The sequence below is a fragment of the Sardina pilchardus genome, chromosome 16 (assembly GCF_963854185.1).
Source record: "Sardina pilchardus chromosome 16, fSarPil1.1, whole genome shotgun sequence".
NCBI lineage: Eukaryota > Metazoa > Chordata > Actinopteri > Clupeiformes > Clupeidae > Sardina > Sardina pilchardus.
Window position 1 is genome coordinate 15,284,254 of NC_085009.1, and position 23,215 is coordinate 15,307,468.

Consider the following 23,215-nt stretch of genomic DNA (forward strand, 5'->3'; position numbering starts at 1 on the left):
ATTTTCTTCAGTCAATTTTTCTCAAAATTAACATTTGTTTAACTTTAACATATATATATTTTTTGCATTATAGGTGGATACCCAGGGGAAGGTGGTCAGTTAGCCTCAGCAAACCTCAGTACGTCAGTCATCATACCATTCAACGATGACCCTTTCGGGGTGTTCTTTTTCTCCGAAGAGCACATGGACCAAGCAGTTGCAGAAGACGTCGTGTCTGACGATGACAAGTCAAACACCGTCTCCTTGACTGTCCTCAGGCAGCAGGGAACATTCGGAGTGGTGTTCGTTGTATGGGAAATCCTGTCGGGAGAGTTCCCTAATGGCTTGCCTCCTATGAAGGACCTTCTTTTGTTGGCCTCTTTTCCACAGTCAGTGGAGGTCCAGCCTGGCAGAGCAGATTATGCCGGCACTGATGCCTTGCTCTTCTCTGGTCTCCAAGGAGCCCATGGTGCCATTGACGCTAACGTTCCGTTATTAAATGGGCTCCACAGCCTTGTCAATTTCAGCGTATCCGTCTGGCTAATGCCCCAAGACAATACCAATGGATTTATTTTCTCCAAAGGCGACAGCAATGGGACCCTTTTTTATGGAATTAAAATCCATGTGGACGAGTCCTTTCTTAATGTGATGCTCTTCTACATGGCAGTTGGGTCAAACACGACTCAAGTGGAGAGGGCCGCTATGAACAGAGCTGTGGACGACGGCACATGGATCCAAATTGTTATCACAGTAGACGATGGAATTATTCAGTTTTTTTTGGACGGAAGCCCAATGCCAGATGGAATGAAAAGCCTTAATGGGGAAGCAATAATTGATGGTATGTTAAAGTATTTGCTTCATTCTGTATATGAATTATCTGACTGACTGCCACGGCTTGAAACTCTTAGGTATACGCTCGTTATACAATGGTTTCTTATTAATCTGTATACGTATAAATATTTGTGTGAAAATTCAATTATGCCAATAATGAAATCTTTTTTCTTTTCAATTTTAGTGCCTTCACCCATTCATATAGGCTCAAACCCAGTTGGGGAGGAGCGTTACCAGGGCCTGGTGCAAGACCTACGGCTATACTCTTCCTCTCTGAATTATACTACTATCCAAGAGCTCTATGATCAGCCAGCCAGACATGACCTGCAAATTGTGTCTGGTTACCTTGAATACCAACAGGACGAGAGCGAGAAAACAATATTGGTGGAGGTGCTTGATGACGAGGACACCGAGGGGGAAGAGTTGTTCTACTTGCAGCTGGTTAGTGTACGTGGAGGTGCTCGTCTTCCTACACCACTCCCCACCGCCATCCTTCGGGTGCAGAAAAGTGACAACGCCAATGGGCGGTTCGGATTCTCTGGGACCTGTACGCCTGAGGTAAACAAACCATTCGTCAAATTACATTATTTCTCTTAAAATCTATTATAAATCTTACACAATTATACAGTAGATCGTAATATAATAAAGGTAGATATGTATAAATATGTGTATTTATTACTGTTCAAAAGTTATGGAAATGTTCATGCAAATTTCCATTCCTTATTATAGACTTACTGTAGCCAACTGTATCTCTCCTATAGCTGTGTTGAGCTGTTGAGCTGTTTGAATGTCCCATTCAGTTCAATTTATCTGTGTGCGGCATTCTGAGGAACTTTATAATAATGCAATATAAAGTTGACAATTAAAGCAATGCTCTCACATAATGTGTCATCGAATGTGTGTGTTATTAAATGCGTCATGTTCCTTCCCATTTTTGACTGAATGTCTTTTTATCTTTATCAACAGATATCAGAGGAGGGATCTGTCATCTCTTGTGTCATTGAGCGGATTTTCGGAACTCTGGATTATGTTTATATAAACTACACTGTGATTCAGATCGATTCAACTGATGATGCCTCAGACTTTGCCAACTCAACTGGTGTAGTTGTTTTTCAACCTGGACAGCGTTCTGAGGTAACTGTGTGAAATCTGTCAGAAATGTCACTCTGAACTGTGAACTAATGACTAGGCAAAATGTCTTGTTAATTTAATGCCACGCAACGCTGTGCGCGAGGACGTTTTCAGTACACAAATTCCTTAAAGTCACACCATTTCCATTACATTTTTAATGTGAAAAGACTCATTTTGTTCTTCTGATGTTAAAAGAACACTAGAAATTAAAGATTGCTGATTCATTGTGTTCTGAGACTTTCTAATAGAATAGCAAATATTGGTATTACTGTCTGATTGGCTGACAACCTGTTCCTTACCATGCTGCTCCTTTGTGCATCACAGATGATTTGTACATTGAAACTGACTACCAATGCACATTGGATTGCAAGTGCATAGTTATTTTCAAAACAAACGTCCATGCAAACATTTTGTATCCCCTTTCTTAAGGTCCTGAACTTGCTGGTGTTGGATGATGACCTTCCAGAGTTTGAGGAGCGTTTCCAGGTTATCCTGGTCTCTGCTGTCTCTGGAGACGGGCTGCCTGGCACGACCCCTACAAGTGGAGCAAGCATTGACCCTGAAAATGCCATCAACGTGATTACAATCAAGTCCAGTGATTATCCATATGGTAAGACTGGAATCCAACATGCTTAATTGTAGCAATATTTTGTGAAAACTGACTACTGGTATGTGTGTGTCACCATGGCATACATCTTTAAACATGCAACATCCTGATTTACATACTGCTGTCTCTGTCATGTTTCTGACTGTTGTCATTTACACAAGTATTCTTAGTTGATATTATCTCTTTACTGTGTTTTATTAATTGCTGTATCAATCTTCATGTACTCCAACGTTATGATCAATGTTCTTTGACACCCTGCTCTGTCCTTTTGGCCGTCAGGGCTGATGCAGTTCCAAACGGGCTTATTACCGACTGGAATGATCTTACCAGCTCCCAAGGATGCGCATATCACTGTGACAGAGGAGGATGGTATAGCCCATGTAATGGTGGCCAGAGCACAGGGCTTAACAGGAGAAGTTATGGTCGGATACCGCACTGTTCCTTTCACGGCCATCAGTCCAGGGGATTACAAGGTTTTTTTCTCCATTCATTATTCATATCATATGATTTCATGACTAAACCTATAAACAGTAATAATTAAAGATGGAACAGTAGAGAGAAATATGCAAAATAACCAGCAAGTACTGTAGTTATTAGTTACAACAGAAGGAACTGAACATTGTAAAAGCATAAAAGACTTTTGTTTTTATTTTGTAAACAGGATGTTAACGGAACACTAGTATTCAAACAAGGAGAGAGGTATAAGCACATAAATGTCACCATCATTGACAATGAAGTGCCTGAGCTCGAGAAGGTGTTCAGAGTGGAGCTCCACAGTCCAGTTGGTGGAGGTAAGAGAGTGAGGTGCTTTGGCCAGCGGTAATCATACTACCCTTGACATTTGTTTTTCTTGTCCAAAGGAGTTTCAGTGTGCAATGTAAACATAGGTTCTCTTTCAGTCAACACAGTTCGATGTCACATTTGGGATGCAGCCGGCAAGTCACAAGGAGCTGCTTTCTCACATTTGCGCACGCTCCCATTTAGGCATATTCTCCTCAGGTGCTCCGATCACATCCACAGTGATTAACTTTAGAATATAAACGGCCATATTTATCGAGTCAAAACTTTTGCATGTTGCAAAAAGGTGGATTGTGCTGCCCTGCCATTATGAATTTGAAAACTTTTTGAAAATGAAAACTTCTGTAGGTTAACTGTATGGCAAATAACTTCCAATGAAAACATCTGTTTCCATCACATTAGATCAAAGCTCCTTGCAGTTGCTTTAATATGCTAAATTAGTCACGTTTGTTCATCAGCAGCACTTTAAATCAAACATGCACAAATTCAACTTTGCATTCAATGGGAGTTTCTACATTTCTTTTCTGTGTTTTAGCCAGCCTTGGTGCTGCCTCAACCCTCACTGTGACGATTGCTGCTTCGGATGATGCTCATGGAGTATTTCAATTCAGTGCCAATTCACTGTCAGTTGATGCCACAGAACCAGAGCAGAGCCACAGCACGGTGACCATGCAGGTGAGGAGATTTAAGAATAAGAATGAGAAATACTGAGTACTGAATACGTTGTTCATCCCGAATTAAATTTGACACAACAACACCGTCCTGTGCAGGTAAACAAACACATACATAAAAGTACAATAAGTTTAAGAGAAAAAATAAATTTGTAACATCTGTTTGTATCAGTATTTTATTTTATAAAATGTCCCTGATCTGTTCATGGGTGACCTGTCTTGCTCTGTGGTCCACAGGTGGTGCGTTCCTTTGGTGCGCTGTCTGATGTGACAGTGTTCTGGGAGGTAGAGCCGTCTGCAAAGCCAGAGCTGTTGCACATCGCTGGGAACTTGACCTTCGGTGTTGGTCAAATGGTGTCAGACATTGTTTTACAGGTCTCGCAAGATGATATCCCTGAACTAGATAAGACCTTCAAAGTGATCCTGTCGAACGTCTCCCACGGACGCTTGGGGGAGAGTTCGGTCGCGTCCCTGACCATATTGGCAAGTGATGACCCCTATGGGCTCTTTGTGTTCTCTGAGGACAACCGTCCAGTGCGGATATCTGAGGCCAACGCTACGGTCACCCTCACCATACAGCGCCAAAAAGGCCTCATTGGGACGGTGAGGGTGAACTACCAAACTCTAAAAGAGACAGATGACGCTCCGTTCCACACACCAGGAGTGGGCCGAGCCACTGAAGGCAGTGACTTCATTCCCATTAGGTCATCAGTGACATTTGCATCCAATCACAGTGAGGCGAATGTTACCTTGCAGGTTCTAGATGATGAGACGCCAGAAAGGGGGGAATCGATCTTCGTGGAGCTGGTCAGCGTCCTTCTCATAGAGGGAGCACAAGATCGAACAAGTGAGAATATTGAGATATTGCATCTACTCAATAACAGTCTATATTTTTATCGATGTTTATATATAGATATAAGACTATATCTATAGTCTATCTATCTATCTATCTATCTATCTACAGTATACAGTCTAGCACTGAAGTTGTTTTCTCAGTATTAGTATTTCTCAGTATTTCTCAGTCTTAAGTATGTGACACTCATTCCTTTTGATCTTTTCTCAGTTTCTCCTAGTCTGGGATCAAGAATTGACACTGTTGCTCAAGTTATAATAGAGCCCAGTGATGATGCATTTGGGATGCTGCAGCTGTCTGTTTCTTCAGTGATGGTGAAGGAATATTATACCGGACCCATTATCAACGTGACTCGTGTTGGGGGAATTTTCGCGGATGTGTCTGTGAAGTTCATAGCAGTGCCAATAACTGCCACATTTGGTGAGTAAGGTGGTGTTCACACTGACAAATTCCTATTCATAGTTTTTATTTTAAATGTGCTATCCATAAGTAGGTGTAAGCAAAAATGTACAATAAAAGGTGTACATTTCAACTGTAGACATTCAACAAAGCATTATACATTTTTCTTATCCAGGTGAAGACTTCAGCATTGCCTCGTCTGATGTGGTCCTCCTGGAGGGGGAGACCAGTAAGCCCGTGCCGATCCTGATCATAAACGACGTGGTGCCTGAGTTGGAAGAGACTTTCCGCATTCAGTTGCTCAACCAGACAACAGGGGGCGCTCAACTGGGTGACCTGACCCAAGCAATTATCACAATTCTGCCATCTGATGACCCCTTTGGGTCTTTTGGTAAGGTCTGACTGGACACTCAGTTACATTACTATGAACTATAATATGAGGTACACCGTATAGTGTCATAAATTGATTGACTGACTGATTTATTGATTGATTGATTGATTGATTAATTGTAAATTACTCTTAGATTCATTTTTTACTCATTAATTTGTATCCTGTATGCTGTATAACTTAAGTGTTTCAGGCAGATGACATTACCATTGAAGAGCCTGAATTTAGTCCAGTTGAGATCTCGTTGCCTATTGTGCGAAAAGCTGGGACAATGGGTGAAGTGACCGTGCAGTGGCAGGCTACGGTCAACTCACAAGAAGCTGTAGGTGACCTCTTACCTTCCTCTGGAGGAATAAGCTTTGCTGCAGGCGAAACAAAGAAAATATTAAAAGTTCAAGTCCTTCCAGATGATGTTCCAGAGATCACAGAGGTGAGAGACACATGCTATATGTACAGTATGGCAGCAACTTTATTATGAGAGCATTTTATGTTCAGAATCAGTACAATCATTCAGAATGATGCAAAATGACCTCACTATACTGTAACTGACCCTAGGCAGATGGGTTGGGCCCTTGAGTCAGGGATCTGAGGTTTCTACCTATATGTATCCCCAGTTCTAGGGAGTTTTTCCTATCCCCTGTCACTCATGGGCTCTCTCTGAATGTTTAACACTCTAGCGCCATGAGACATGCTCTGACATGTTTTGGCGCTCTATACTGTAAGTGAAGTTAAATTGAAATTTAACATTTCAATTGTTTTGTTTGCAGATAATCAGGTTGAAACTCATCGGTGCCACTAACGGAGGGAGCATTGGAGTACAGAGTGTTGCCAATATTATCATCCCGGCCAATGACCACCCCTATGGAACTGATATCCACTTTGATCAGTCCGTCTACCGTGTGTGGGAACCCTTACAAGGAGCCTATATTGCTAACATCACTGTGCGGAGAAAGTGAGACTTGCTGTGTAGTTTCTGTTGTTTATTTAACTCTACATATACACTCACAAAAAGTAAGGGATATTTGACTTTTGGGTGAAATTTAATGTTTCATTACAGAAAGCACTGAGTGGAGTCCTAGAAAGTACTGAAACAGCAAACAGGACTTTTGTACAGTACATGCACATTCAAAAGTTTAGGGAAGGTAACATAAAGTTCACCTGTAAACGTAATAGTGGATTTTAAGTTCATCCTGAAATTTCACCTGAAAGCTGAATATCCCTGACTTTTTGTGAGTAGTGTACATAAATGGGAAATATTTTGACATAACATGTCATTGAAATAATCATGCCTTTCTTGGGGCTGAGTTGTTTTTCAAGTCACTTTATTTCTATTTTTCTAGTGGTGGTCATTTTGGTCGTCTGGAGATCCTGTACAGCACATCAGAACTTGACGTGGTGAGCATCGCTCGGATGGAGGGACATGACATTTTGATGTATTATGATCCTCCTGTCAGAGGGGCTTATTTCAGTGCCACCCCCGTATCAGTCAGTCTCAACTCCTCTCCAAACCCCCTCAGCACCTGTGCTGAAGTGTGCCTGCTGGAGCAGACGTGTATAGCTTTCTCCCTCACCAACACCACCACCGGTTCCATCTCCTGTGTGTGGGTGAATGGCAACACAGGGACACTAACTCCTGACCGCCAAACCATCACCTACGTCAAAAACACAACGTCTGTCACGTCGCTCTTGAGTTCCCAGGCCCTCGCTGGAGCTGACTACACTCCTGTAATTGACCAGGCAGCCGTTATGGCCGATGGCTCCGGAGAAGCGAACCTTACGGTGGCAATCCTCACCGACTCATTAGCGGAGATGGACGAAAGCTTTAGCATACATATCCTCAGCGTCAGCCTTGTCAATATGACAGTGGAAGAGAAGAACCTACCGACTGTGGGTCAGCCAGATTCAGCCCTGGTGACCATCAACATGAATGGGGACGCGTTTGGAGTATTCGTGCTGTACATCCTCCACCCGGAGGCGACGGACGACCGCCTGTACCTGGAGGTCAATGAGGGGCCGCAGACGTCGGTCCTCCTGGTCATCGAGAGGACGGGTGGGGCTTTGGGCAGAGTGACGGTGGAGTGGAAACATGTCGGCGGAAGTGCAAGCCCCGATCTGGACTTCACCGGAACTGGTGAAACGCTCGCATTTGCAGATGGTAGGTTTCATCGAAGATTTGTGAACTACTGCGTACCGTGTACTGATATGAGTCATTTAGTATCTGTTTACTCTGATGAGTTTCTTGGTGTGTTAAGCCCCCAGCGTTGTCTTCAAGGCAGTGCTGCCTGGAAGGCGTTAGAGTTAGGCATGGGTTAGGGTTAGGGTTAGGGTTAGGTTAGGATTAGAGGCCTTGAAGTTGACGGTGGCAGCGCTGCCTGGAAGACGACGTTGGGGGCTTAAAACACCATCGAGCTGATTGTGATATCTGTTCACTCTGTTCAAAGGTGATGTGGAGAAGACCCTGAGAATCCTCATCGCCGATGACGACGAGCCGGAAGGAAATGAAACCCTGGTCATTGGCCTGGTCAGAACAGAGGGAGGCAGTCGCATCATGCCTGGCTCCGATTCCATCACCATACTCATCCTGGCCAATGATCATGCTGCTGGAATTGTGGGATTCAGTGACGCCTCCAGATCAGTCACCACGCGGAAAGGTTGTTACAGGCACACATTTATTTGATCTGTTACAACCACTCTCGTTTTATGATAATAGTGGTATAAGTGATATGTATGCACACACGTACAGACACACACACATGGTCTTATGGTTTACATGTGACCACATTTGCACATTTAGGCTACAGAGCCTGGGTTACATTTTGAATATAATTATGTTAATATCACTTTTTATTTTGTGTCCAAGGTCAAAGGCTGACTCTACTTGTGGACAGGACAGCTCCTGGAATTGGCAATGTTACTGTTGACTGGACAATCCTTGGTGCCGATGTCTCTCTAACCTTCACTGAAGCTTCAGGACAACTCTTCTTCCCTGAAGTAAACTCATTTGACTGTGCATTTCTAATCTAAAAGGTCTATTGCAATTATGCCAGAAGGGTACATTGGCAATGTTGGTGACTTGAAATGATGACTGAGATCATTGAACTGTATGATCTAAGCTAAATACTGAATGTCTACCTACAAGATTACCAAATCCTATTCCTATTCAAATCTGCAGCTGTGACACAGTCAACTGATTCTGATTTATGATGAAACAATTGTAAAAGACTTGATATCCTACATCAGACATATTTCAAACTCAGTTTTCATCTGAAAACATTGACAGTCAGTGGTATGTTTGTATTTATTCATGATGTTTATTTTTTCAGGGCATACTGAGCAACACAATTGTTCTACAACTGTTTGATGATATTATTCAAGAAGAGAGGGAAGTTTATAGAATGATTCTCTCCAACATTTTAACTGAAGGTACCTTAGTCACTACTTTGGATCAGATTCCACTGAGTGCCACTTCACTATCATATAAAGACTTTTGACCTTTGAAACTACTATTCATATTCTGCTGTTTTCATATCCCATAATATTTCCATTTGCCCCAGGGGTGGTGTCCAGTGGAAGAGCTATTCTGTCCCCAGGAGGCAGTGAAGCAGTAGTGAGCGTGGAGGCGGATGATGCGCCTGAGCCTGTCATCACGGTGTTGACCATCCCGCCCTCTTCTCTACGGGTGACCACGCCTGAGGAGGACGTTAGTCTTCACGTTTTCATCCAACGGGAGTCGGGGGACTCAGGTGAACATTAGAGGAGATTAGTATTTTTCAAAAAGAACAAGCACGTTGAATCTGAAAAAAACAATCAAACAAGCAATGTAGTATTGTGAGGCCAATTTTGTTATATATGTACAGTAACTTGACAACAGCGTCTTGACTGAGTTCATCAGAACTGGTGATATGGCAATGGTAAATTGTGTGGAAACCCATTTATGTTTGCCATTTGTTAGGAGTAGCTCCGGGTGGACATAAAAACATTCCTTATTGATGATATTACATACCGTAACACATTCAAGTTCAAGTTCCAGTTCAAGATATGATATATAATATGGTGGCAGACCCACAGCAGCGTTAATTGATGCAATTGACGTTTGTCTGTGCATCCTTAGTCCCAAAGCCTAACGTACGTGTTTAACTCAAGGTGGTTGAATTCTCTCTGAAGACCGTGTGTTTGATGTGTTTATCCACAGGAGCTGTGCAGATCAGCTATGCCACTATGCCTGGCTCCTTGACAGACCTACCTGATACGGCTTTGGCCCAGCCTGGAGAGGACTTCCAGCCCCTCAATGGTTCCATCGTACTTCCAGACGGCCAGACATCAATATCCATTCCCATAACAATTATAGATGTAAGGTGTATACTGTAGATCATTTATTTCAAATTAAAACAGAAAGGTTCAGGGTTCACTCCTCCAACTTACAGCAATGGCTCGCATTTTTTTTTACCAAGTTTGTACATACAGTGTAGGCAGTACAGTGAGATCTGTACACTAATCTTTGTATATTAAAAAAACAGATTCCAGTCCTGTTCATCATCACTAAAAGCACTGTGGTGTGTAGATGAAAGCCTAGCAGCTGAAGCCCACTGTTTGAGATACTGCAATAGATTAATTTGGTAATACGGATGTTGGAATATTAAAATGCCTTTTCGGGTTTATGTTCATTTTTCTGTCTAGGATGACATACCTGAAATACAGGAAGTATTCCTACTTAAGATAACGTCCGCTGTGCTCCTAACCTCACTTATCAATCTAGGTATGTGTGTTCATCATCACTGCGTGACTGGGGACAGTTTGAGATGCATTATCTTCTAAATGTTCTCACAATATTGCCTCAATATCTTTGAGAATTTAAAATGAATCTTACATTTCTCTGCAGACGTTGACGGTCTTGTGGCAGAAATCATCATTGAAGCTAATGATGGGATCCAAGGTGTTATGAACTGGCAGACTATCAGGTGAGACTGTAAGGGGGGAAAGAGGGAAAGACCAACACAGTACAGACTGAAAATTGAAACCTATTTTTCTGTTCCACTAGCTGATTTGAGGGTAACTTTTCTATGATTTATTTAGTTTTGAAGTGAATGAGACAGTGGGACTGCTAACACTCGTGGCCCATAGAGATGTGGGAGTCTATGGGAATGTGTCTGTATCCTACTATACCCAGAACCTAGAAGCCCAGTTGGGACAGGATTTCAACACCACTCCTTCAGTAAGATGGGATACTGTACATGATGAGATTTGTGCATAGTAATGCTGTCGTGTATAGTATAAATTGAGAATATTCTAATTTAAACATAAGTCAAAAGTCTCTCACGATTTTCTTCTTCAACTTCCGTTTCTTCTTATAGGTCTTACACTTTGCCCATGGAGAGAGATTTAAGTTCATAGAGATTGAAATTTTAGATGATTCTCTCCCAGAGGGGGATGAACAGTTCCTGGTGATACTAGCCAACCCCTCTCCTGGTTTGGAGCTGGGTGCCAATATTACAGGTACCTTACAACAGACAGAACATGTTTAGATTTGATCAGCTTTTCTGTTTGACATGGTGCAGTGATTTCCATGCAGATAGAATAACACAGGATACACCACCTGCTTCAATTGTTTTTTTTTTCCAATCTGCTTCCATAGCGACAGTGACTATCTTGACCAGTGACGATGGCCATGGGGTAATATCTTTCAACAACAGTGAGCACTTTTTACTAAAGGAGCCCACGTTTAAGGCTGGGATCAGCGAGAGTGTGGCTGTGCTTTATATATTCCGAAACCCACCAGAAGGGACTTTTGGCACAGTCAGTGTTCAGTTTTCGGTCACTGACAACAATGGTTCACTTAACACCAATGACGTAATGCCCTCAGAGGGAGTTGTGGTGCTGGAGGATGGAGTCAGATTTCAGGTGAGTTTTACGATGACCATTTCGTATTTTTTCCCCTGAATTGACAGAGACATCGTAGGACTTTTTCCCCCTCTGTTTGCACTCAGAAAATGATTCAGTACATAGCAATATGTTTTCACCTATTCTGTTGTATTAGTATGTCTATGTCTGTGTGTGCCTTACTTGGACTGGGACCGTTTGATATTGGCTACTGTGTGGTGAAGGTGTGCTGTTTGTAATTATGGAAATTGAATTCCGTTCAAGGTCCTAGAGATTTGGGCAGTTCTAGATGAAGAACCAGAGATGAATGAGACATTCACTGTAACGCTGTTTAATCCAACGGGTGGTGCAAGACTCGGGGAATATGTGCAGGTCTCCATCACAGTGTTGGAGAATAAAGCTCCCCTCAGCCTTTTTAGAATATCAACATCTGACAGTGGGCAAGTGATTCTCAGTCTCTCTCAAGCGTTGTGTGTGTGTGTGTGTGTGTCTGTCTGTCTGTCTGTCTGTCTGTCTGTCTGTCTGTCTGTCTGTCTGTCTGTCTGTCTGTCTGTCTGTCTGTGTGTGTGTGTGTGTGTGTGTGTGTGTGTGTCTGTGTGTGTGTGTGTTTTCAAGTTCCAGCCATGTTGTTGACCTAATCTAAAGAAAAAGCTATTCGTAGTACATAGAAATTTAAAACTTGGACACTCTAAGAACATTACACCCACAGGTTTCAGGGTCACCCCATGCAACACTATCACTTTCTTTGTTTTTAATTAAGTGTTTACTGCAAAGATTTTGTGTAACTTTTCTTTTTTAGTTTTTCCACTTTTGAGCTAGCAGGGCTAATTCTGATTCTGTCAACAATATATTATGAATTTGGCAAACTTGCTTGGGTTTTGTAGGTTGAACTCAGTGGAGGTGGAAGAGGGAGATACGCTGTATCTCACAGTCTCCTGCAGTGGCAGTGTAGACACCATCATGAGCGTGGAATGGGAGACAACACCCGACTCTGCTGTCGCCATGTGTAAGCAAATTACTGTTCCAATAAATAGATATATAAAAAGAAATAAAATAAATTATTATTATCATTTCACTCACTCAATGTGTCAGCAATGTGCAAATATGTAATCTTCTGTTACATCCTAAAGGGAAAAAATGAAATACTATTTTCAGTTTTTCAGTGCACCAGATTTCCTCATAGACTGAAACCTATTTTCTTAGCTTTTTTGCTTACCAACATGGGAGATATATGATTCTAAATGCCAAACTTTAACTACTGTATATGTTTGGCTAATAATGGTTGCTTGATTTAACTATTACTTAATACTATTGTCATACATATTTTCAGTGGGTCCACATGCTCACTTGGCTGAATATCAACTGATCAGCCATGAGACCTCCTCAGACTGGTGTTTCTTCTCCAATGGAGATGATGTTCTGGCTCTACATACAAGCCAGACCCAGGCAACTCTGTATCGCTGGGTGGGCGTCCTCGTGCCAATAGAGGTAATGTGCAGAAGTAATGTGCTTTTTATGTCAGTAATGTTGCTTGGGGAATATACAGGTTTTGCATCAGCTGGATCCAAGTGTGAACATGCCAGAATATGTCAAAACACAGGTTCAGTTGATCTTTTGATCTCTGAAAAGGACAGGATGTTGGTACTCATGTATAGCCTAATCTACTAACCATTTCTTTTTCTCCATAGTCTGTCATAATACAGGGTCCAAGTAGATGTGTGGGATTCACTGTAGATGGTGCATCATATGTGGCCATTTCCCATGGAAATGACACTCACTCTCCCAGTATTAACATCTTCAGACTGCAATCTGATTTCAATTTAACTCTGGTAACTATTGAAGTAACATATATTCCTTGTGTCTGTAGATAAAACTTTGTTCTCATAAATTTATTTTAGATCTTCATGCTGGATAATTTACCCCTCTTTCCAGGAGCAAACATTTGCTGCTGGGTCTCTTGAAATGGAGTATTTTTCATGGGACCTGCAGGCATATTTGATCGTATCAAATCAGGTTTGTCTAAAATTACTGTTGAAATAAATAGAAACTGTATTGCTGCACACAAACAAACCATCTGCATGTTGCTTCCCTGTCACTTTGCAGTGTTGTGGCTGATGTACTGAAATGGTTGCCAGAATAATTATTATTTGTCAGAAAATCAAACCACGGCTTAGTCCAATCTCCTGTTCTGACATGTCAATTTTAGAAATTCACACATATGAATTAGTTCCAGTTTTGTCTGACCGTATTGTTTGACTGTTAAGTTTGTTTAACAGCACCAAGTATTGTTAGTTTAAAATGTAGGCTAAAGGCCACAGTGATAAACCCAAGGCTCAACAGAATGCTGGGATATGCTAACTTGGCAAAATATTAAACTCTCACTTCTTAGTGAGAATACAACTGTACCCCTGTAGCTCCAAGACAGCTTACATGTAATCAGTATTCCTCCAGAGTGTTTGTTTGGGGTCTTTTATATATTTGTATGTTTCATGATATTCACTATTATAAACGTCCCTCCTCAGGTATTCATGGAGACTGCAGGTTCTTTCTCCCTACACCACCTACTGGAACTCCCCGATGTGTCTGGCCTGTCTGTCTTCCTCCGCAATACTGCATTGTATCTCGTTGCGTGCTCGAGCTCAGCTTCTAGCTGCTTCCTTTTCATATGGGTTGAAGGACGCTTCCAGGACCCTACGCCGCTAAATGTTGCCGTTACTGCAAAGCAAGTGGAAGTCTTGACTGTAGGGGGAGATACTATTCTCCTGCTAAGCACTGAAGGTAAAGCATACGTTTCTACCAGGTTGCATTCCCATGGCCTCACTGAAATGTGTGTGTGTGTGTGTGTGTGTGTGTGTTTGTGGGGGGGGGGGGGGAGTGGAAAGCAAGTTGTAGTTGGGCTTAATGTTATTCTCTTGATGTTTTTTAGACCCAGCTCCTACGTGTGAGGTACATGTATGGGGATCCAATCATGACGTCTTCCAGCACGCTCAGACAATATCTCTGTCTGACCTGGTCTCCATGCAAGCATTCACAACCCCTTCTGGGAGTGGTAGGTGCTGTGACTCCTTCAATTCTTAAATTGAAATGGTCAACAATCATTGCTAATGGTTCCAGCTAATGTTCACATTGACACATATAAGCACCTTGATCGGAATAAAACTGCCAATCCGATTTAAATTTTTAATCTGAATGAAATGGGTGGTGCATTCTGTTTTTATTGGTGATGGTGAATCAGGTTGCATGCTGTAGCTTCTCCACCAACAGCAATGCAGCCACGGCTATTTAGTTGAAGATTCTAGAGCGCTTTTAAACACCTCATCAGAATAGAATGCACCCCATGTAAACAGATGCCCAGTGGCGGCGTCTGACACGCGTCAACGCCAAAGTTTAGAGAAGTTTAGTTCTGTCTCTTCAGCGTCAAATCCATAGATGTGAATGTCGCTGCCAGTGGGTGTTGGCCTTTAGACGCAAGAGTAACCAGACTTCTGCCTTCAACAGATGCATCTCTGAACAGTGCTGTATCCTCTGTGCCATGCTGTAATGTCTGTGATCTTTCAGGCTCTTGGTTTGTTGTGTACAGCTTACTTGGCTCTGGCTGCCGCCTCTGGCTCTCAGCTGTACTCCTGGAGACCTGATCTTGCACAGTTTGTCAAAACTCTCAGCAGCTCCCCAGCAGAGCAGTTCTTCTTCTTGTCTGCCCCCTCTCTGAATGCCACCAAGAGCCTTGTCATCGCCACCAGCCAATCATACTCCACCATCTATGACCTGATATATGTGTCCAACCAATCAGACTTCATACCCAGGTAATTTTGTTGTTCATGCAGATTTTATTTTGATATTCATCTGTTAACTAAAGTAGTTTATTTGTTGAAGGAATATTTCGGGCACATCACCACAAAGTGTGTTTAGAAGGCCAATAGATAAAAACAATGTTTTATTGGATATTGTAATTTTATGATTCAGCATCAAACGTTGATGGTGTCCTAAAAAATGTGTTTGGAGAAAATCAGTTGTACACGTTGTGATGCATACATCTATATTTGTATTCTATTTCATGAATTATTATAGTCATAATATTATGGTAGTGTCAGTAATAGTCGTTGTTGATACAGTAGAAACTCATAAATTCTATGGTCTGATTTGTCTCCTCTTTTACACACTCTGTGTGTATGTAAGGTTTGGAGAGCTACAGTTCCACCCTGGTGTCCAGCAGCTGGAAATTGCTGTAAATATAATTGATGATGACCTCCCAGAAGACATGGAACACTTCAACATCAAACTGAAGAACCCAAAAGGAGGAGCAGAGATTGGATTTGGTGGTCAAGTGGCTGTTAGCATCTCTTCCAATGATGACGCCCATGGTATCATTGGTTTCGCACAGGTAGTAGAACATGTCAAAGGCATATCTTGTTCTTTCACTCTATTTCACTCCACGCCTACATGTATACTACTCTCATCATGTTCATTCCATGTAGTTAATGCCTTGATTTTTGAATGATAACAGCTTCATGTTCACAATGTAGGAATCCCCAAAGACTGTATAGTAAAGAATTCATGTTGACTCTAAAAGACCTTGCATAGATTTGTTCAATAACTCGGTTATTTCTGATAGGACTCTCTCTTCAGAGAGGTAGAGGAACTGGAGGAGGATACTCCCCTAATTCTGAATGTGGAGAGAAATAGAGGGACATTTGGAAGCCTGGTTGTGCACTGGAAAGTTAATGGAAGTCTGGACGACATCTCCCCTACCTCTGGCATGGTAAGTCCTCACCAACTGGTGACTCACCAACGTAAAATGTGTATGATATGGATCAAGTGAGAGACGATTTGTCTCTTTCTTTCACATTACCGCTCTATCGTTGATCTGCCTTTCTTTTCCCAGTTGACATTTTCAGAGAACCAAGCTCTGGCTGACATTGTTCTTAGCGTGCTTGCTGACAACCTCCCTGAACCTGCAGAGAAAGTTGTCATCATTCTCACAGACGTTACCACTGTGGGCTTAGCTGATGTGTCCAGAGGCGCATACATAGATCTTCAACGCTCTATAGCAGAGATCAACATTCTACCCGTTGTCTACTCCTATGGGGTGATTGGCTGGCATTTGGATTTTATGCACATACTTATACAAGAACCTCAAGGTAAACAGACTTGGAAAGTACCTTAGATTGTTGCTCGAAAACAAATATGTACTATGTTTTGTAATACTTAAATAGTTGATGACTTTCTTGGAAGAATGCATGGTTAGAATCCACAGGGCTTTTTCAGACAGCTTTTTCTTGACAAAAACTGTATCAGTGCATCTCTATTGATAATAGCAGTGTGTTTTAGCACTTTGTATTCTGTCTAATTCTGTATTCTGTCTAATATCGTTTCAGAACCCATAAATGTGACCCTGGGCATTGTACGGGACCAAGGCTCAAAGGGGGATGTGATTGTCCACTACAACACCGTTCCTGCCTTCACTCAGCTGCCAACCAATCAAGCCAGTGGAAATGAGGATTATGTGCCTAAGAAAGACACCATCATTATGAGAGATGGTGAAACCAATGTTTGGGTGACCATCACCATTCTACCAGTAAGTTATTGTCTGATCGATGTAAGGTTAGGTCCAGTGATTGTTATACCTATGGCTCATTGGTAAAAGCATACAGGTCTGTCTGTCCTTGCTTTATGGCACATACAATATGGCTCTGGCATTAAAGCCTCTTTAGCTCCAATGGAGTAGTGTTTATAACTCCATACTAGCAGCAACTGACAGTTTTGGAATGTGCATATGCTTGCCTGCCATGCAATGCAATGTCTTATTAAGAGTACCTCAAACCTGAGTACCTGATTATTAAGAGTACCTCAAATGCCAGCTAGTAGACTATTGTTTTTGTTTATCGTTTTTATCCTTTGTTTTTTCATTTTCATCTACACATCAAATTTTACAGGATGAAATTCCAGAGCTAAACGAAACTGTGCTTGTGAACATCACAAGCGTTGAACTTGTGGCCGGGACTGTGACTGCTGGGCAACCCAGCATTAGTAGGCCGGGCCTAGAAGTGGCAGAGATTATCATCCAAGAGAACGACGACCCACAAGGTGTCTTGGAGTTCAATGTCACAAAGGTAATTTTGTATGGCCTCTAGTTTAAGAGCTAGAATTGCAGGTGAAAAAATATACATGTATACAAAAAAATATACAAATATACAAAAAAGATACATGAGCAATATTGTACAAGACATACTTGAGGAAAATGGTGGAAAGTGTGGTTTTTGAACAGAGCCAGTTCACTAAATCAGTTGCATGATATTGTATACAACAACAGGAATACAGGAAAAGGTGTTATCTATTGATCACCACTAGATTGTTACAAAGATAAATCAAGTAAAAGAAAATTGTTTGTGTTATTTAAAGGGAAGTTATGTTCTGGTGATAGTGATACTTGAAAAAGAATACTTGAAAATCTGTGTACAACCACCAGTTTTTTTTTTCTTTTCAGAAGACATGATATTAAGTTATTCTACCTGTATAATATGTATTACATGTGATCAACACATTTATATTGCAACATCTGATATTAAAAACACTAGTAGTCTGTAATTTAATGTAATTATCATCTCATTTAGGATGACACTGGGCATGTGATGGCCTATGAAATCCCTCCTCCTGGAAATGTCCTTTACCTACCAGTTGTGCGGCGGGCAGGGAGGTTTGGCACAGTAGTCACCTACTGGGAAGTTGTACCTGCCTCTGCTGACTTTGAGGATTTCAGTCCTGCTTCGGGGAACATAACGTTTTATGATAATCAGGTAGGAATGAAGCTTTTAGCTTTATTTTTTTGTATTTCTTTTTAAAGAAATTATCTTACCTTGTTTGTTTTTGTTTGTTTTCATTATTACCGTTGTTTTCTTGTTTGTCTCTCGATGTTTACTTCTAATAAAAAAAGAAAAGAAAAGATCTAGCCTTTATCTTATCTTTCATTTTTAAGTTGATAATTCTTGTCATTTGATTGTCTCTCTGTTTGGGTACCCAGGGTGAAGGCATTATCATAATAACCATCACGGATGATGATGCAGTTGAGTCTATGGAGACGTTTGAGGTTGTTTTGAGCCTTGTGATTGGTGGAGCCAGACTCGGGAAGGAGTCATCAGTGGCAGTCAGCATTGCTCCCAATGATTCACCTCTGGGAAGCTTTGGTTTTGAGGCACTCATGGTAAATGGTCCTTTCTTCAGAAATTCATCATATCATAATTAAGTGGGTTTCCATCCAACTTGTTAATACACGTGTTACATGTGACTACTTAAATAAGATGTCCTGACCGGAAACACTTTAAATGCACATTCAATCTTCTAATGCACATTGAAATTCGATCCGATAGAGGTGGATTAACTCTCGATTTGCATAAGAGTACAACACGATTAAAATTGATGGAACAATTTATTTGCATATATTTGCATGTGTTGCGTTTCTAGTTGCGTGTTTTAGGAAATGTTGCCCAGGCGACCTTAGACTTTGATCCCACTGCTGATTAGAACTGTACTCTAGATTAGAAGAATGCCCATTTTTAACTCGCATAACACAGTGGATGGATGAACATGCAGCATATTCTTGTACCGAATGTTCATGAACTCGTATATAATATGATCGTATGCAAATGAGCTGAATGGAAACCTTCTTATTGACACCATTTGATACTTTCTTCTCAGGTTATGGTCTCTGAGCCACAGTTCAGCGATGACCCGGCAGCTGTGGCTACTCTGACAGTCGTGCGCAGTCCCTCGGGGGAAGGGACAGTTCATCTCGCATGGTTTCTGGAAGAGGAAGGATGGGAAGACTTGACTCCTCATAATGGCACGATCACATTCAATGAGGTCTATGAGAATGTTGGATACTAGTCTGAAAGAGCTGTACAGTATACAGTGTTGATATTAAAGTTGGTATTGCTGAAATCCCATTTTGTTGAAGGAGGCAATGCAGTTCACCAAGTTTTTTTTTACCATTGCACATGCTCATTCCTCTCCAATGCAGTTGATGTAGCTACAGAAAAAAAGCACAATGTTAGGATGTCAGGCTAGCAATATGAACTTAGGAACCAATCACAACTGCTTATCCGGCATGGAGTGTGGTCTAACGCCACAATTCAGTACCGTACAGTTTACAGTATTCTAATAATTCGTTCTGTAACCTATACAAGATGTTTTCAAACAAATCTCTGCAACTTAATGTTGAATGTTTGATATGAATATTGTCAATAGTTCATTATAATTGAAAAAAAATATGTCTTCTATAGATTGAGTCAAGAAAGACTCTGACACTTCATGCTGTGGCTGATACTATTCTTGAGGGGGAGGAGAGATTCTCTGTTCAACTTCTGGCCATTACTGATGAAGTCATGGTTGATCCAACAATGGGTCAGTCTCTTAAGTACTGTCTTTTCATTTGCAGAAAGCATCTCTGCATTCATACATTAACACTTGCTGTTCATGTTGTCCCAGGTGTGGCCACAGTGGTAATTCAAGCAGACCTTGGGGCCTTAGGAATTGTTGGCATATCAGAATCCTCAAAGAACGTACTTATTGGAGAACCAAAAGGAAAGTACAATGGCACAGCTGTGATAAGGTAACATGGGCTTTACATCAAGCGGCTTGCCAATTTCTACAAAAATATTAAAACATGTGGCCCATAATGTCATGTGACCTGGTTTAATGATTATCTTGATAGATTTGTATTCGGTTTTGTCTATTTTGCAAAAAGTGCGTTATACTCTTCCTTACCCATGGGCTGAGCCAGTAGATGCTAGAGTGTATTTAATTTTGTAGCTAGTTTGTTCAAGTTCAAGTTCAAGTTCAAGTTTAGTATAGTCATGTACTAATCAAACTCATTTATAAGTAATGAAATTCCTTCTGCTCAAGTGTCCATTCAACTACTTGTATTTGCTATTTGTAGTGTAAGTATTTACTATTACTGACAAGTTGTTTCCCCATGCCAGTCTGGTGAGAGGCCCAGGAGCGTTTGGGGATATCGAGCTCTTCTGGAACATCACTCCAGCTGCGGCGTCTGAGTTTGAGCACACGTCTGGGACAGTCTCAATGAGGGACCAGCAGTCCGCTGCAACCATCCTGCTGAGGGTGGGACTGAGAACAACATGTTGCAGTGTCTCAATCTCAAACATAAGGAGCCCCTAAAGGGACTTTCTGAAACTTTCGCATGTGCACCAGAAAGTGTCTCGTACTCACCAGAATTATTTGCGGTGCACCAGAAACGTTCATGTGTACAAGAAATGTAGACATTTTGTGTCCCTTTAGGGGCTCCATATAAAGGTGATAGTCTGATGGAAAGCATGTTTTGTTCCATACTTCACAAGGATGGCAAAATGTTTTGTGTGTGTGTGTGTGTGTGTGTGTGTGTGTGTGTGTGTGTGACATCTAAAAAGAACACTTACTCAGTGTGACGATGGGTGTCTGTGGGAGACAGGATAAGTAATGAAGTGTTCATGAATATACTGTATTGCCTCCAACCCTGCAGGTACTTGATGATGCCATTCCTGAGGTGCGCCGCTCCTACCAGCTCATAGTCAGCGCTCTCAGCCCCGGGTCAGTGGTCAGCCCTGATGAGCGGGTGGCCAACATCACCATGGCAGCCAGTGACCTGCCCCATGGAGTCTTCTCCTTCTCCCACAGCTCCCTACGCGTTACTGAAAACACCAATAAGGTGGGATTTTGAAGATCAATTCAGCTCCATTGTAGGCATTCATATTTTCTGCTATTGAAATAGGTGATTTGAGAACATACTAAAGGCACTTGAGCCACATGCTTCTGACCATGCAGCCATTTAGATCGTTCAAATAGGGCACTTAGGTTGGTACCTTTTATTTTTTCAGCTTCATTGATTGTCTGGTTCTAACAACACTACACATATTGGCTAAATATGTCAAGTGCTGTTTCCCACATTTTATTAGGCGCTAAACTGTATAGTTTTGATATTCTTTGTCCAGTTAGGCTAGATGTTACGCCAATTACATCTTGCATATTACCCCCAAGCCATATTTACTTTTCCTTGATTTTTTTCAGGTGAATGTGACTGTGGTGCGTTCGGCAGGCTCTTTGGGGAGTGTGATGTTGAATTTCGTCACCTTCAATGGCGCTGCTGACGGTGGTCAGGACTTCGCTCCACTGTCAGGGCAGCTGCTGTTTGGGCCGGGTGAGACATCACGAGAGCTAATCATGGAGATCTTAGATGATGACGTTCCAGAAGGGCCTGAGGATTTCTACATCAACATCACTGAGGTGGCAGTGGTGAATGGCAGGTAATTTGAGGCATTCATCTTAAGATGTGCATTTAACTTTTTCTTTTAGCCCTAATGCACTTTGCTGAATTATCTCAGGTGAATTGTAAATAGTGTTAAATGTTGCCTCATCTGTATGTTGGCTTGTGTGTCTCATTTGACTGCAGTAACCTGGACTTCACTGTGAGAGAAAATGGCCTCCAGCTTGATCAACCTCCCGCCATAGGAAATATCTCCTCTATAATGGTTATCATTCTGAAAAACGACAATGCAGAGGGCATCATTGAATTTGACTCTGCATATGTGAACCTCACGGGTTAGTGCTTTGATAATCATACATACTTATCATCATCATAACATGATAATGAGATTATTTGATTTTTCCGCTTAGCCAATAGAGTGAGGACCGATGTAGTTGGATTATTTTGGATGTTTTAAACAAATGAAAAAAGATGCCAGATAGCACCTTTCATTGCACTATTAGAACAGTTTATAATATCAGTGTGGTACAGTGGAGGCTAATAACCTCCTATCCTGTTGCAAAGTATTTGGGGTAACAGCAACATGGGTGTGATCATCCCCACCATGTCCCTTCCTCTACCCACCAGACAGTGTACTGTAGTAGCCTAAGTAATACTCTTTGACCTCAAATGTTTATTTTACTCCCATTCAACACAATATGCTTCTTGTCCCTTTAACAGTTGAAGAGGAAGTGGGTGTTATGTCCATTCCTGTCCTAAGGAGAGTGGGCTTATATGGTCTGGTTAAAGTGAACGTAACATCCAACAGTCTGACCGCAACGCCTGAGCTAGACTTCATTATCTTGCATGACTCACTCACCTTCATCCATGGCCAGACCCTAAGTCATGTCAACGTTTCCATCGTGGATGACTTGGATCGGTACGTTCTGTGCCCTGTGTTCTGTGTCAGTACATTCCTTCAGATCAGGAAAAACTTTGAGAAATAGAAATAATTTCAATTTGTACATTCATTAGGTGGTGTCAATACCACTGTATGTATGAATTCCCTCTTGTGATTGCAGATTCATACAAATACTTTAATATACTTCATAAATAATTTAATATGTTTTAACAATTATTGGCATTGCCTGTAATGTTTGCCATGTTCTGCATCTGCAGGGAGGACAGTGAAGTCTTTGAAATCCACCTCTCTGGTGCTATAGGAGGCGCTATCTTGGGCAGCTACTTTATTGCACAGATTACCATTAGCAAAAGTGATTCCCCCAGTGGTAAAGTGCACTTCCTGAATGACAGTGAGATTGTCATGGACAACCCTGATGCTACCAAAAGGATTACCTTGGCTCTGGAGAGAGTTGGGGGTTTGGTTGGAAACGCCACAGTAAGTACCCCTGCCTCCACTGTAACTCATACACTCATCAACAAATCTTAG

General features: G+C 41.6%; 1 protein-coding gene across 1 annotated transcript in view; it reads left to right on the plus strand.

The window, feature by feature from the left end:
* Positions 1-23,215, plus strand: part of adgrv1 (adhesion G protein-coupled receptor V1) — a 50,289-nt gene that overhangs the window by 11,873 nt on the left and 15,201 nt on the right. The window contains exons 19-65 of the mRNA XM_062515974.1: positions 74-817; positions 995-1,368; positions 1,777-1,944; positions 2,371-2,551; positions 2,828-3,021; positions 3,210-3,339; positions 3,882-4,021; positions 4,255-4,864; positions 5,081-5,290; positions 5,445-5,660; positions 5,843-6,087; positions 6,425-6,609; positions 6,998-7,812; positions 8,099-8,308; positions 8,518-8,648; positions 8,981-9,080; positions 9,212-9,400; positions 9,850-10,007; positions 10,335-10,413; positions 10,537-10,615; positions 10,731-10,869; positions 11,009-11,150; positions 11,290-11,555; positions 11,799-11,988; positions 12,430-12,540; positions 12,865-13,022; positions 13,223-13,363; positions 13,467-13,547; positions 14,057-14,312; positions 14,461-14,583; positions 15,115-15,337; positions 15,711-15,915; positions 16,147-16,293; positions 16,417-16,672; positions 16,910-17,109; positions 17,468-17,644; positions 18,146-18,328; positions 18,553-18,732; positions 19,227-19,391; positions 19,811-19,931; positions 20,016-20,139; positions 20,510-20,648; positions 21,046-21,231; positions 21,591-21,826; positions 21,973-22,121; positions 22,507-22,705; positions 22,945-23,164. Of these exons, the coding sequence (XP_062371958.1) occupies positions 74-817; positions 995-1,368; positions 1,777-1,944; positions 2,371-2,551; positions 2,828-3,021; positions 3,210-3,339; positions 3,882-4,021; positions 4,255-4,864; positions 5,081-5,290; positions 5,445-5,660; positions 5,843-6,087; positions 6,425-6,609; positions 6,998-7,812; positions 8,099-8,308; positions 8,518-8,648; positions 8,981-9,080; positions 9,212-9,400; positions 9,850-10,007; positions 10,335-10,413; positions 10,537-10,615; positions 10,731-10,869; positions 11,009-11,150; positions 11,290-11,555; positions 11,799-11,988; positions 12,430-12,540; positions 12,865-13,022; positions 13,223-13,363; positions 13,467-13,547; positions 14,057-14,312; positions 14,461-14,583; positions 15,115-15,337; positions 15,711-15,915; positions 16,147-16,293; positions 16,417-16,672; positions 16,910-17,109; positions 17,468-17,644; positions 18,146-18,328; positions 18,553-18,732; positions 19,227-19,391; positions 19,811-19,931; positions 20,016-20,139; positions 20,510-20,648; positions 21,046-21,231; positions 21,591-21,826; positions 21,973-22,121; positions 22,507-22,705; positions 22,945-23,164 (9,875 nt within the window). The remainder of the gene's footprint in view (positions 1-73; positions 818-994; positions 1,369-1,776; positions 1,945-2,370; positions 2,552-2,827; positions 3,022-3,209; positions 3,340-3,881; positions 4,022-4,254; positions 4,865-5,080; positions 5,291-5,444; positions 5,661-5,842; positions 6,088-6,424; positions 6,610-6,997; positions 7,813-8,098; positions 8,309-8,517; positions 8,649-8,980; positions 9,081-9,211; positions 9,401-9,849; positions 10,008-10,334; positions 10,414-10,536; positions 10,616-10,730; positions 10,870-11,008; positions 11,151-11,289; positions 11,556-11,798; positions 11,989-12,429; positions 12,541-12,864; positions 13,023-13,222; positions 13,364-13,466; positions 13,548-14,056; positions 14,313-14,460; positions 14,584-15,114; positions 15,338-15,710; positions 15,916-16,146; positions 16,294-16,416; positions 16,673-16,909; positions 17,110-17,467; positions 17,645-18,145; positions 18,329-18,552; positions 18,733-19,226; positions 19,392-19,810; positions 19,932-20,015; positions 20,140-20,509; positions 20,649-21,045; positions 21,232-21,590; positions 21,827-21,972; positions 22,122-22,506; positions 22,706-22,944; positions 23,165-23,215) is intronic.